Source organism: Plecotus auritus, assembly GCF_963455305.1.
Source record: "Plecotus auritus genome assembly, chromosome: 6".
NCBI classification, from domain to species: Eukaryota; Metazoa; Chordata; class Mammalia; order Chiroptera; family Vespertilionidae; genus Plecotus; species Plecotus auritus.
This window is the reverse complement of record NC_137773.1, coordinates 136,656,780-136,670,646: the sequence shown is the minus strand read 5'-3', so window position 1 is coordinate 136,670,646 and position 13,867 is coordinate 136,656,780. Positions and strand designations below refer to the sequence as shown.

The 13,867-nt window shown below is 53.9% G+C and overlaps 1 protein-coding gene and 1 pseudogene across 2 annotated transcripts in view; both read left to right on the top strand.

Moving 5' to 3' along the window:
* The window catches only part of DNAH1 (dynein axonemal heavy chain 1), a gene marked incomplete at both ends in the record, with an annotated part of 80,128 nt that overhangs the window by 32,295 nt on the left and 33,966 nt on the right, over positions 1-13,867 (top strand). Inside the window, 19 exons of the mRNA XM_080675518.1 lie at positions 70-152; positions 346-487; positions 1,004-1,159; positions 1,554-1,752; positions 1,832-2,085; positions 2,733-2,945; positions 4,499-4,663; positions 5,140-5,261; positions 5,403-5,508; positions 6,104-6,283; positions 6,925-7,065; positions 7,626-7,789; positions 8,032-8,145; positions 9,618-9,806; positions 10,083-10,188; positions 10,832-10,945; positions 11,361-11,510; positions 12,979-13,065; positions 13,177-13,363. Coding sequence (XP_080531644.1) covers positions 70-152; positions 346-487; positions 1,004-1,159; positions 1,554-1,752; positions 1,832-2,085; positions 2,733-2,945; positions 4,499-4,663; positions 5,140-5,261; positions 5,403-5,508; positions 6,104-6,283; positions 6,925-7,065; positions 7,626-7,789; positions 8,032-8,145; positions 9,618-9,806; positions 10,083-10,188; positions 10,832-10,945; positions 11,361-11,510; positions 12,979-13,065; positions 13,177-13,363 — 2,872 coding nt within the window. The remainder of the gene's footprint in view (positions 1-69; positions 153-345; positions 488-1,003; positions 1,160-1,553; positions 1,753-1,831; positions 2,086-2,732; positions 2,946-4,498; positions 4,664-5,139; positions 5,262-5,402; positions 5,509-6,103; positions 6,284-6,924; positions 7,066-7,625; positions 7,790-8,031; positions 8,146-9,617; positions 9,807-10,082; positions 10,189-10,831; positions 10,946-11,360; positions 11,511-12,978; positions 13,066-13,176; positions 13,364-13,867) is intronic.
* LOC308250629 (prefoldin subunit 1-like) lies at positions 8,250-9,159 on the top strand (annotated as a pseudogene). The gene is made up of 3 exons: positions 8,250-8,256; positions 8,311-8,764; positions 9,133-9,159. The product of its transcript is annotated as a prefoldin subunit 1-like (transcript).

Below are 13,867 nucleotides of genomic sequence, written 5' to 3'. Positions count from 1 at the left end.
AGCAGCCTCTCTCTAGCACCCATTCACCTTGGGGAGCCCAGGCATTCTCATCACTGCCTGTCCCTACAGGAGAGGATTGTGAAGGTCATGGATGACTACCAGATCATGGATGAATTCCATTACAACCTCAGCACAGATGACTTCAATGACAAGTGAGTGGGAGCTTGGTCCCCACCCTCCCTAGGTGGGTGGTAGACAGCAGGAGGTAGGGGAAGAGGTGCTAAGCTACAGCGGCTTTCATATATCCTTGTGACCATGGCTGTGCAGTCACACCAGAAATGCCCTGCCAAGATGCCAGAGGCCATCTTGATTTCAGCTTTGACCGCCCCCCCAAACCCCATCCAGATGGGCTGCCAACAATTGGCCTTCTAAGATCCTCGGGCAGATAGAGTTGGTGCGGCAGCAGCACATGGAAGAAGAGGAGAAGTTCCACAAAATCCAGATTATGGATCAGAACAACTTCCAGGAGAAGCTGGAAGGGCTGCAGGTAGGGTTTGACTGAGGCTCTGCTGGGATTGGCTCCCAATACACAACACACCCACACACACTTCTCCAGGGCCGGGCCTTGCTTCTTGTATTCAGGAGTTGCTATGTCAATGTTTGATGGAAGAATTGGTAGATGAATGAACAAATGTCTGAAAGAATGAACTGAAAAAAAAAACCAAAACCATCAACAACAATGAATTTATAAGCCAGAGGTGTGTCTGGGTAGCAAGCTCCAGAAGAATTCAGAGTAGCAAAGAGCCCCAATTCTTCTGTTGTGTCCTTTATGCCCAGTGGGCAGTGGGCTCAGTGTTCAGGGCACTGGGTCTTTCTCTGATTTTTCTATGTTAGCACAGGGTAGTCAGCTGCCTGTGATGGGTCAGCTGCCTGCTCACTCTTGGAGAAGAAAGTGCCCTCAGAACTGGGAGATGCTGATGCCTAGGGATCTTGCACTTCCTGGGTGCATGTGGACATGGGTTAGGCCACAGAGGCCTCTGACTTCTTGCTCCTTGGCCCACAGCTTGTGGTAGCTGGCTTCTCCACACACGTGGAGATTGCGCGAGCACACGAGATCGCCAATGAAGTGCGGCGAGTCAAGAAGCAGTTGAAGGATTGCCAGCAGCTGGCCATGCTCTATAACAACCGCGAACGCATCTTCGGCTTGCCCATCACCAATGTAGGCCTCCTGTGGGCACCCTATCCTCTAACTCCCAGGGTTTGAGAGTGATCCCATGTGTTTGTGGCTATATGAGAAAGCAGCTACCAGGTTGCATGGCCCTGGCATTTGGGGGCAGGACCAAGCAGGCTGCAGAGAGGAGATAACCCACTCTTGGCCCTCAAGGCAAGGAGATTGGCTAGAACCAGGCAAGAGACCTTAGGGTCAGTGCAGGCATTGCTCAGCTACTCGGAGCCCAGAGCCTGAAGGGGGCAGGAAGAAGGGAGGCCACGCTCAAGTCCACGGGGCAGGATTAGGGACAGCAGCCAGGAGCAAGGATGGGGAGGGGACCTGGCCCAAAGGAGCAGCATAGAGAGATCACCCTAAGGCAGCCCTGGGTCTTTTGTCTCTACAGTACGACAAACTCTCCAGGATGGTGAAGGAGTTCCAGCCCTACCTGGACCTCTGGACCACCGCCTCTGACTGGCTGCGCTGGTCCGAGAGCTGGATGAACGACCCCCTGTCAGCCATTGATGCTGAGCAGCTAGAGAAGAATGTTATTGAGTCCTTTAAGACCATGCACAAGTGTGTGAAGCAGTTCAAGGACATCCCAGGTAGGTGACCAAGCCAGTCCATCCCCTGCTTCCCTGCCTGTGCTGGCTGCTTCTCACACCTGCCTACCCTGCCCGGCAGCCTGCCAGGAGGTGGCCTTGGACATCCGGGCCCGCATCGAGGAGTTCAAGCCATACATCCCACTGATCCAGGGGCTACGAAACCCTGGCATGCGGAACCGGCACTGGGAGGTGCTGTCCAATGAAATCAACATTAATGTCAGGCCCAAGGCCAACCTGACCTTTGCCCGCTGCCTTGAGATGAACCTACAGGACCACATTGAGAGCATCAGCAAGGTGGCTGAGGTGGCTGGCAAGGAGTACACCATTGAGCAGGTGGGCAGTCAGCAGGCTCACCCTGCCCCACCCAGGCCCTGCCCGACAGCATAGAAGGACAGGTGTATTAGGCTCCATCCCTGAGGTCCTTCACCAGTTCTAGGTGTTGAGGTGCATTCTGTTAAGTGAGTTAATTATAGTCCCTTGAGGGAATGGACAACATCCTCTGGTTCTGGTACCCACATGGGCCTGGCACAGAGCTGGCCATGACACGTGGATGGAGAAGACCAGTTATTACTCAGGTACTCCTCTCAAGTTACTTCCTCTCCCAGGATGGAGCTAATAGCATTGCCCTCATTTAACAGATGAGTAAATGAAGGCTCAGAGAGTTTCAGCAAGTAGTTAGGGTGACATAGCCAGTAAGGGCTGTACCTGGGACCAGAGCTCCCAACTAGCACCTTAGCTGTCTCCCAATATGCATGTACATGCATGTTGTACTCATGTAGCACATGTGTGAGAGCCAGTTGGCTTTGAATTCAGATGAGGGTCCATGGGGGATGTTTTGGCCAGACAAGCAGAGAGTATTTGCCAGAGGGACCCAAGTGAAGGTCATGGCCAGGTAGAGCCTGCTCTTTCCTGCAGTGCTGGTCAGACAGAATGTGGGCCAGCCTTTTTCAGGACCCAGACTGACTTGTACCCCACCCCAGGCACTGGACAAGATGGAGAAGGAGTGGTCAGCCATCCTGTTCAATGTGCTGCCCTACAAGGAGACAGAGACCTACATCCTCAAGAGCCCAGATGAGGCCTCACAGCTGCTTGACGACCATATTGTCATGACCCAGAGCATGTCCTTCTCGCCCTACAAGAAGCCCTTTGAGCAACGCATCAACTCCTGGGAGAACAAGTTGAAGCTGACTCAGGTGGGCCCTCCATGGCCTTCCTTTATTCCTCCCTTACCCTGGCAGCATCCATCCCATAAGTGGCTCTTTATGGTGTCTGGGTGGTGCTTGAAACGCTGGAGAGCCTTGTCCAGGTTTTCACAGCTCCTGGCTGGCTGACAGGACCCTTGTTCAGAGGAGGGTGACTAGAATAGGGCTCTCCATCTCTGAGGTTTGGCTGCTGGAGAAGGCAATTCAGGATGTGGGGGTGGGCCACTAATTGGTCAAAAGCTGTGGCTAAGGAAGGGCCTGAAACCTGCCAGCAGACCTCTGAAGGACTGCCTGGACTTGGAACAACTAGAACCTCCAGTCTTGGAATTTTCTGGGCTGGACACCACAAAGTCCTAAAGTTCCCTATGCCCTCTTCCACTCCTGTCTCATTCAGAGTTGGCTTGGGGTAAGGTTGCCAGGGCACTAGGGACTGTACCTCTTTAGAGCTTTCAAGGTCAGAGGCAAGGGCTGTCTACAGAGCCTTGGAACACTGTGCTAGGGCCAGGCCAACCTGTGTGATTCTGGCAGCCCCTTCCCTGGGGCCTCCTGGAAGCTTTTTGGAAACCTCCAGGGAAGGCTAGAATCCAAGTGAGGAGGTCTTGTGTGTGTGTTCCTTAGACCACCCAGAGATACCTGAGATGGTCAGTATTCTCCCTGGGTTCTCTCTTTTTCTCACTCTGTCCCCTACACCTGGAGTTCCATCCCTACCTTCCATCTCCAAGGCTCGGAATCAAGCAGCTCTCACTGATTCCCCACACCTGCCAGCAAGGCGTTCCCATCATAGCCCTTGGTCAGTGCCTCTTACAGAGTCTGTCGCTCATGCCAGCTTCTTGGTGATTCAGAGGCAGAACTGGCCATTTAGTGGACTGTGGACTCTTTGAGGGCAGGACCACATCCTGTTCCCCTCTGCTTCTCCTGGTGCCCACATGGGCCTGGCACAAAGCTGACCATGACATGCATCTCAAGAGGAAGAGAATGAGTGAATAAATGAATGAATGAAATGAATGAGTTTGCATTGATAGGAAAAGACAGATAAATCCTGAAAGGGGAATTTGGAGGCAAAATTTGGGGGCAGAGGGGAGGTAGCCTGCTTTGAAGATGTCTCACTCTTGAACTAATGTTTCAGAGTATTTTAGAGATCTCAAGCTCAAGTTCCAATACACCTCAGAGAATTCTGGGTCATAGACCCCAAAGTCCTGTCAGGCAAGGAGGCTGATTGGGCTTCCATGCACTGGGGATTTTTCCTCTGTTTCTTCAGGGTTTGCTGATTTGGGTGTGGTTCCTCCTAGGGAAAGATGGCTCCCAGCTCTTTTGGAGGCTCAGGTATCCTGTGGGGGGCTTGGGTTTCTCTGGAGGGCAGGCATTTATGCAGCCTCTTTGTTCCTGGGAGTACTGTGGCTGACATTGCCATCTAGAAATTTCCCCACAGACACTGTTTCTGATGCCAGTTCTCTGCCCAGCACTCAGTGTGGTGAAATGTCTAGGTCATGGGGACAGGACCCCCCTCTTAAACCCTGGGTGCTGACAATCCATGCCTTGCCCAGGAAGTGCTGGAGGAGTGGCTGAACTGTCAGCGGGCCTGGCTCTACTTGGAGCCTATCTTTAGCTCTGAGGACATCAATCGGCAATTGCCCGTGGAGAGCAAACGCTACCAGACGATGGAACGGATCTGGAGGAAGATCATGAAGAACACCTATGAAAACCGGGAGGTGAGCTCACACAGGGATGGGATGGGGAACCTGTGACCCCTAAAGGCCCCCGTCACATTGTTGGGAGCCTCCTGGTCTCATCTCTCCCTGAACAAGAAAGATTAGAGAACAAGTCCAAGGCTTTGGTCTTGGCCTATGTTGCCAAGTGAGCTCTCCAGTCATAAGAGACACTTCTGAGAAACACAACATTATTTTCTTCATGGAAATTTTCCATCCACATTAGCATTTTAAAGTCCTGCAGCAAATCAAACCCCTTGGCTTTGTTTAACCCTAACTTTTTTGACCATGGACTTTTTTCTATGGTACTGACATGGATGATAAATGCAACCCCTAGCTCAGGGCCGTTTTCCTGCCCCTGTTCCTTCCCAGGCCCCACTGAGAGTCTCTGGCCCATATGGGTGCTCTTTGAGCCCACCTTAATGCCTCCCAGTTGGACCATGCTCACTTCTGGTTTCTCTCTGGTCCGGACCACGCAGGTAATCAATGTGTGCTCTGACCAGAGGCTGCTGGACAGCCTGCGGGATTGCAACAAGCTACTAGACATGGTACAAAAGGGCCTCAGCGAGTACTTGGAGACAAAGAGGAGGGCCTTCCCCAGGTGAGCACCACCTGCCCCATGCCCACTCTGCCAGTGCCTTCCCATGTGGGTAGGGCATTGAGGACCCCACCCAGGCTGAGCTGCAGCGGTTCAGTTGTACTGACCCACTCCTTTACCAGATTCTACCTGTTCCCTTGGCAGATTCTACTTCCTGTCAGATGATGAACTACTTGAGATCTTATCCCAGACTAAGGACCCCACTGCTGTGCAGCCCCACTTGCGCAAGTGCTTCGAGAACATTGCCCGGGTGGGTGACTGGGCCTGGAGCTCAAGGCCTTGGGCTCAGGGCCAGAAGCATTGGGACTCCTTCCCAAGGAGAACAGCTCTTCTCTAGCCCGAGTCCTTTTATCAGGAAATGAAGTGGCAAGTGAGATGCACCTGGGACCTGTGGGAGGAAGGTCAGCTGCAAAACTCCCAGCTCAGGACTGGGAGACCCTGCTCTCAACTCATCCAGGGGGGGCCCGTCCCCACAATACATTTAGGTGCTGGCTGGATTGAGAAACCCATGAGGCTAGAGGCTCCTGACTCTTCTTGTTCTCATTGTTGCATACAAGGGAGGCTGCACAGACCTGTACAAGAGGGGGACTCGCAGGCAGGGTTAGCCTCCTTCCCCAAGTGGGCTGGCTGGACCACAGCTAGGGACAAGGCAGACACATCCTGCCTGAATATACAGTCAGGGAAGGCCCAGCCAGACAGATGTTCAGGTGGGCCCCCTGAGGCAGGGCTGTCTTCTGGAGGTGAAGGGCACAGGCAGGTCAGCTCTGGGGCTGTGCTGGGTGGAGCCTCTGGGCACACCTGGTGCAACCCCCACTCTTGTTTGCCCCACCCTGCCCCACCCACAGCTGCTATTCCAGGAGGACCTGGAGATTACACACATGTACTCAGCAGAGGGTGAGGAGGTGCAGTTGTCCTTCTCCATCTACCCATCCAGCAACGTAGAGGACTGGCTGCGGGAGGTGGAACTCAGCATGAAGACCAGCATACGGGACATCATCGAGAGGGCCATCAAGGCCTACCCCACAGTGAGTCATGCCTCTCACCCTTGCACAGCCTCCCAGCCTCGTCATCCTTCTGTTTGCTCTTAGCTCTGTCGTGGTAGCTGGGCTGCCTGCATGCCTCATCCTCAAGCTATAGCCTTTGGGATCTCTGGAGAGAGGGGGTCCTTGAAGCCTACTCAGGGAGGATCTGAAAATAGGCTCCAGAAAATGAAACTTGCTCCCAATAATAATCAATTGCTATTATGTTTCAAGCACTCACTATGTGCCAGGCCTGGGCTGGGACTTGACCCACATTACTTCTCCCAGCCCCATAGTCAACAGCAGGGCTGGGAGTTAACCCTTATCCTACAAAGTCAGTTCTGAGATATTTTCTGCCCAAGGGCATGTAATTCACAGGTGACAGAGCCAGGGTTTGAAACCAGGGCTGTATGTCCCTGATCCTGCGCTCCCAACCCTCTGCTTCAAGATCTCTGTTGAGGAAGTGATGACTGCCACCCCTGAGGGGCCCAGAGCTTAATGGCTTCTCTGCTTTAGAGGTGGAATTAACAACTTGAGCCCAGAGTTCAAAAAAGGCCCAAAGCACAGAGGATGTGTTTAAGGGAAAAAGGCTGCAGGGTTGGGACTGCCAGCTGCCTGGGTCAGCCCTGCCTGTGTTATCTTCCCAGATGCCCAGGACCCAGTGGGTTCTGAACTGGCCTGGCCAGGTGACCATCGCTGGGTGCCAGACCTACTGGACTATGGAAGTGGAAAAGGCCTTGGAGGCCAGCAACATTAGTAACAAGCTGTTCCCCCAGCTCGCCCAACAGGTGGGAGTCAGGGGATCATCATCCGCTCCCCACATATCCTGGCCTGGGGAGAACCCAGTCCCTCCAGGAGCTTTCTCCTATACTGAGCCTGAAAGAGGCCTTGGGTTGGATCCAAACAGCAGGTCAGACACCCCAGAAATGAGTGTCTCACAATCAGCCACCAGCGGGAGGGACTGGGGGTCTGAGGAGAGCTCTTGAGTCCAGGCAGGTTCCCTCGCCAGTTGGTCACTGAGGGAGCCATATCTTGCACCATCCTCACTACAGCTGCTATTCCACATCTTTCCTCAAGCTCCTCACCAGGCCCCACCACCTGGCCATTGAAGGCTCAGATGGCACTGTACACTACAGGGAGCAGATGCCATGTGTGTGTCTCCATTTCTTTTTACTTCCCTGCCAGACTTCTCATGCTACCATGCCTTCCCTGTGCCCCTCCCCTCCCAGACCATCAGAAGCCCCCAGGATAGAGGGGTTGTTCCTGACAAAAGCCCACCCTCTGTGCAAAGGAGAGAGACCCTACCCCTTGCATGACTCTGCCCGACAGTGTTCTCCAACTCTTGCAGCTCAGCGACCTGGTAGCCCTGGTGCGTGGGAAGCTGTCCCGCATGCAGCGGGCAGTGCTATCAGCACTAATTGTCATCGAGGTCCATGCCAAGGATGTGGTGGGCAAGCTGATCCAGGAGAAGGTGGTCAGTGTGAATGACTTCGAGTGGATCTCACAGCTGAGGTGAGGAGGCAGAAGACCTTGGCCCAGACACCCCCAGGGTCAGAGCAGCTACAGGCTGGGGCCAGGGGAGGGTGGAGAGTCAATCAACAATTGCTGTTCCCGGTTCTCAAAGCCCGGGGACAAGCTGGGCAGAGGTACCTAATGCCCTTATTCATCAAAAGAACCACATCTCCTCAGCCACATACCCTGCCCGGTGGCCTATAGTCCCCATGGACCGGGAACCCATTTTCCTGCAATTTCAGGTACTACTGGACGAATAACAACCTGTACATTCGAGCCGTGAATGCTGAGTTCATCTATGGCTATGAGTACCTAGGCAACAGCGGGAGGCTGGTGATCACACCCCTCACAGACAGGTAAGAGTCTCCCTGCCCACAGGCCCCCCTGCACTGGGACCCTTCCCCCAGCTCTAGCTGGCTCAGAAGAGCAGGGACAAAAGGTGCAGCCAGTCCGTCAGAGCATGCAGGGTTATGAGCATGTGCTTCGGGTTTAAAACCAGCTCTGGAGGCACAGAGCTGCAGCGCCCGTGGATCTAGAGTTGAAAATGCCTTCGAAGAGCTTCAAGCCAAAGTCATTGACACTCAGCAGAAGGTGAAGCTTGCAGACATACAGACTGAACCGCTAAACAGAACAAGCAAGCATGCCCATCTTACAGATACAGAGATTATGGCTTTGGTATACGAGACTAACATGTAGGAAGGTGTAGGAAGAATGTTTATTCTTCAGTCCAGGGATGAAATTTACAGTCAGCTGTTACAGAAACAGAAAATAGCAGAAGAAAAATTTAAAGGATTGGGACAGAAAAAAATCCTACCTGGCACACAGCATGAAGGAAGCTGAGGACATTGGGAGATGCTGATGGCAGGAGGGGCACAGCAGGAAGCCCCTAGGGCAGCTCTTCCTCCTGATCCCTCCCATGCCCTGCAAGGGAAGGGGCCTGTGCGGGGAAATGGGCTCTGCTTTACCCTGATGGACGTATTATCTGGATGGTCTGGTAACCCTATGTTTTTACATCACCCTGAGCCCCTTTCAAATCCCAAACCTCATTTTTTTATCCTGGCTCTGCCTGCCACCCCTGCCTAAGACACTCCTCTCCCCTGGAGGTGAGTTCTGGACTCCCAGGAGAGGGAAGATGGGGGCCAGAACAGATTGGGGAGCTCTGCCCATGCCCCCTACTAGTCATGCTGGTCAAACCAATAAGAGGCATGTATGCAAACAAAACAAAACAAAAACAACAACAACAACAAAAAACAGCTCCGACTGTCACAGGTGTCACAGGCTGAGTGACCTTGGACAGGTGACTCAACCCCTCTATGCCTTAGTTTCCTCTGTGGCTTCCTCAGGGTGGTAATGAGAGTTTCATGAGCTGATACGTAAAGCTCATAGCTCAATAAACATTAATGGATGTGAGCTTTACAATTTTTTTTCACCCAAATACTCCCTTTAACATGCCAGAAGAATCAGTCGTTTCCTCTTGCCGACCGTATTTAGTAGCAGGTTTTCAAGCTGGGTTTTGACTAAGGGAAGTGATGTGTGGCCACACATCAGCATTCTCAGTGGGTGTCTATTTTTTATCCTGGCTCTGCCTGCTACCCCTGCCTAAGACACTCCTCTCCCCTGGGGGTGAGTCCTGAACTCACCCCCAGGCCACCAGGTGGGGTGGGGAAGCACTGCGCAGGGCCTGCCATCCTGACCCCAGCAGCCGAACCTGTGCACAGCTGGGCCCTGAGAAGAAAGAGCAAGAGCCACTCATCCACGGGGCCAAGCAGGGGAGGCTCTCTCCCTATGTCTGTGGGAATCCCGGGTGCACCTCCTCTCTCTCCTGCAGGTGTTATCTGACCCTGACCGGTGCCTTGCATCTCAAGTTTGGGGGTGCCCCAGCTGGCCCAGCTGGCACAGGAAAAACAGAGACCACCAAAGACCTGGGCAAGGCCTTGGCCATCCAGACTGTTGTGTTCAACTGCTCTGATCAGCTCGACTTCATGGCCATGGGCAAGTTCTTCAAGGGCCTAGCCAGGTGAGGCTGGTGTGAGGGTGGCACAGGCCAGGGCAGGAAGGCTGAGCTCTCCTGGGGACACTGCTGAGAGGAGCCTCACAGGATGGAGAGGGAACAGGAGGGAATAACAGGAGTCAAAGGCTCAGCCCCTGTGGGCACTGGGGATGGTGGTAGGCAGCAGGGTTGTGCTGGGTGGAGCCATTATGGCCACTTCTTCCCCAGTGGAGTCAGAGGGGCCCTTGGAGGTGTCAGGTGGGCTCTGAATTCATATCCATCTCTTGTTCTCACTCCATTTAGTTCTGGGGCCTGGGCCTGCTTCGACGAGTTCAATCGCATCGACATTGAGGTGCTGTCTGTGGTGGCTCAGCAGATCACCACCATCCAGAAGGCACAGCAACAGCGGGTGAGCCATTCCCCTCCAAACCCCGCCCCCCCCCACCAAGTCACCACCTCATCACTTCATCTATACCTGCTACACCTATGCCTTCTTGTGACTCCCCACCCTGCAGGGTGAGAAGCCAGGCACTGAGCCTGCCCTGAGCCCAGCCTCTCTCATCTTTAGAGGACTGGGCACTTCCCCTTCCCCTACCTGGAGCTCTCCCTGGGGCTATTGTAGCCAGTCAGGGAGCCCATATCCCTACCCCACTCTGGGGGTGGCTCCCACTCCAAGCTGCAGTGGATGAAGCGGCCTCTCCCTCTAGCATTGTTCAGAGTGGCCAGCAGTCTTCTCCTGGGAACATGAGCTGGGAGGCTGGCAAGTGTCACAACTCTAAACTAGTAGGGCCCTGGGTCCCAGTCAGAGCTAAGCTTGCTCAGGTCTGGGTATGGGAGATAGGAGATTTGTGAAGACCTCAGGTAGCCAAGACCTGGGAGGCCATAGGTAGCTATTGGGACCGGAGGTCTTAGGCCAGATCCTGAGAGAGGAGGCAGCTCATCATCAGGGATCCAGTCTGGGCTGACCAGCTATAGTCAGGACAAGGCCATCAACAGGGGATGAGGGGCCCATCCAGAGGAGGGGCAGGTGAGTCAACCCTGCCACCCTGTAGGTGGAACGCTTCATGTTTGAGGGTGTCGAGATCCCACTTGTGCCATCCTGTGCGGTGTTTATCACTATGAACCCAGGGTATGCCGGCCGCACCGAGCTGCCTGATAACCTGAAGGTGAGTTCAGGCCTGGTAGGCCACCCCGGGCACTGGGAGGCAGTGGAGCCTGTGGCCTGGGCTCAGAGATGCTAAAGCACTTATGAAAGGCACACAGCTGCCAGACATCAGGGACTGTGACTCCAGGGCAGGCCTCCTACTCAGAGGTCCTGAGGCCCATCCCCAGGCATGGAGAGGAGGCCCCAGGGTTGTCCCAGGCTTGGGAGAAGTCAGGGGACAGATTCAGGTCAGCACAAAAGACCAGTTTCTAATGGGCAGAGTGGTCCAGCCACAGAGGAGTGTAAGCCTCAGCTTGGGCAGGCATGCTGCCGAGAGGGATCTAAGCATCGGTGGGGGAGGAGGGCAGTCCATAATGCGGATAGTGCTCTGGCGGGGAGGTCTGCCTCTCCATTCACATGTGCACCACGGGCCCCAGGCGCTCTTCCGGCCTGTGGCCATGATGGTTCCAGATTACACCATGATCGCTGAGATCTCCCTCTACTCCTTTGGCTTCAATGAAGCCAATATGCTGGCCAAGAAGATCACCACCACCTTCAAGCTGGCTTCCGAGCAGCTCAGCTCTCAGGTGAGGCCCTGCCCCAACCAGCTTCCAGGCTCTGAGAGCCGCTGTCTGCCCCCAGCAACCCCATGAGATAGGAATTACATCCCCATTTCTCAGCTGAGGACACTGAGACCCTAAGCAGCTAAGATACTGGGCAGGCTCATGCAGTGCACAGGGGAGCGGGAGCAGGACCCAGGAACAGATGCCCACTCTGCTAGTTCAGGGGCAGGGGAGAGTCAACCACTAATGAGGCCAAGAGCCACACAATCCAAGGCTTCAGATCAAGTGCATCTGGCCTCACGGGGACAGAGTGGGATGGATAGCCAGCCCCCTACCTGAGCCGCCCAGCTGTGGGCCTTGCACTCAGTGCTGAGCCCAGGTTTCAAGGTTAGATACTGTTGGTTCGGGTACCAGCACTGGTGGACAAGCTTTCCTATTTGGCTCCGTTCTCAGCATCCCCCTCTCCCCTTTGCAGTGGCAGAGATGAGCCCCAACTCTGTCTGGACTCACATGCTACCAGCTTAGTTTGTCTTTCCTAATAGTTCCAGAAAAAGTCTCTAGTATCACCCTCTCTGGGTGACCTATTCATGCATGAACACCAATCACTGTGGCTAAGGGGAAACCATATTGCCTTTGGCCAGGTGGAGCCCACCAAAACCCATGGGCTGGAGGAGACACAATCTATTCCTGGGAAAAACAGCTGTCTACCACAGTGCATACTGGATGCTGACACCTCCACACACCTTCCTTCTAACCAGCCACTTTCAAAAATGCTTTCCAATTTATTTATTTATTTATTTATTTATTTTTAAAATGCTTTCCTCTTTAATTGAGCAACTATTCCCACATGGTCCTGGAAATAACCTCACCCCTTAAATGACAGTGACCCCAAATCAAGCCCAGTGCCTTCATTCAAGTCCAAGATGTCTAGTCTGTGGGTCCAGAGGTATTCTATGGCCTGGCACCATGGGGCAATCTGATAAATTTAACTGTTCCCAGCACCTGCTGTATAATGAAGAGAAAGAGGACCAGTGGGAAAAGCCATGGTAGGGTGACTGAAAGGGTGGGTCTGGAGAGATGTTACGAGAGAATCTTAGAAGGAAGTTCAAAGGCACACATGGGAAACTCCTTTGTTCACTTTGTGAATAAAACTCCAGTGCCTCCCTGCTCTTGGCACCATGCTGGGATTGCAGGGATTTAGTTGCAACCCAGGCAGAGTCTTTACCCTCAGGGAGCAAGAGTCAAGCAGGGGGCACCGAAGGGTAAAAGGAGAGGCTGCTAGGATGGTGAAGAAGGAGGTGGTAGAGGAGCCTGAAGGAGGGCGCCTGGCCCAGGCTAGGGCTGCAGGTGGTCATAGATGGCCTGCAGGGGAAGTAACATTTCAGCTGCAAGCTGGGCAATGGGCCAGATGCCAGGTGGGAGACAGAGTGTTCCAGGCAGAAGCCCCAAAAGGAACAGTGCCCACCTACCCTCTCCTGTATGGCGGCAACAGGATCACTACGACTTTGGGATGAGAGCTGTGAAAACTGTGATCTCAGCTGCTGGGAACCTCAAGCGAGAAAACCCCAGCATGGATGAGGTAAGTGCCCTCCAGAGGGGTGCCTGGGAGAGGGCTCGAGGAGGGCCCCAGAGTGGCTGGAGGGGCATCTGACCTGGGCCACCCTGAAGGTTCCTCCGGCCTCTGCTGCAGGAGCTGATCTGCCTCCGAGCCATCCGTGACGTGAATGTGCCCAAGTTCCTGCTGGAGGACCTCAAGCTCTTCTCTGGGATCGTATCAGACCTGTTCCCCACCATCAAAGAGGAGGAAACTGACTATGGCATCCTGGACAAGGCCATCCGCAAGGCCTGTGAGAAGAGCAACCTCAGGGACGTGGACGGTGAGCCCCTGGCCCCTGCTGGCTCCAGCCTCCTTGGGATCTTGGGCAGGGGAACAGAGACAGGCAGACCAGCCTCAGAGGCCCTCAGGCCTGGCCAAGTGTGCGGAGGGCTGGGAATCTCTGTCAAGCAGCCTTTGGGGCAGGGCAGATGCCCCAAGCCCTGTCTCTAAGCCATCAGGTGATGGCTGTCTAGGAAAATCTCCTTTACTCTCACACTCTACTTCCTACACCAACCAATTCTGACACTGGCTGGGTGTCTTAAAACTCAATTCAATTCTGACGCTGATCAGAGTTAGCATACACCCCACAGGTTAAGGGCTCTGTTCCAAAGACTGTTCCCACTTCAGATAACTGTTGCATGTAGTGGGTCCCCAAGTTACCCACAACTTCTGTCTGACTTGGCTACAGATCAGAGGTTCCCATGACACCCTCCTCAGGTTTGACCATTGGCTAGAACTGCTCACACAACTCAGGGAAACACTTTCATTTATTGGTTTATTAGAT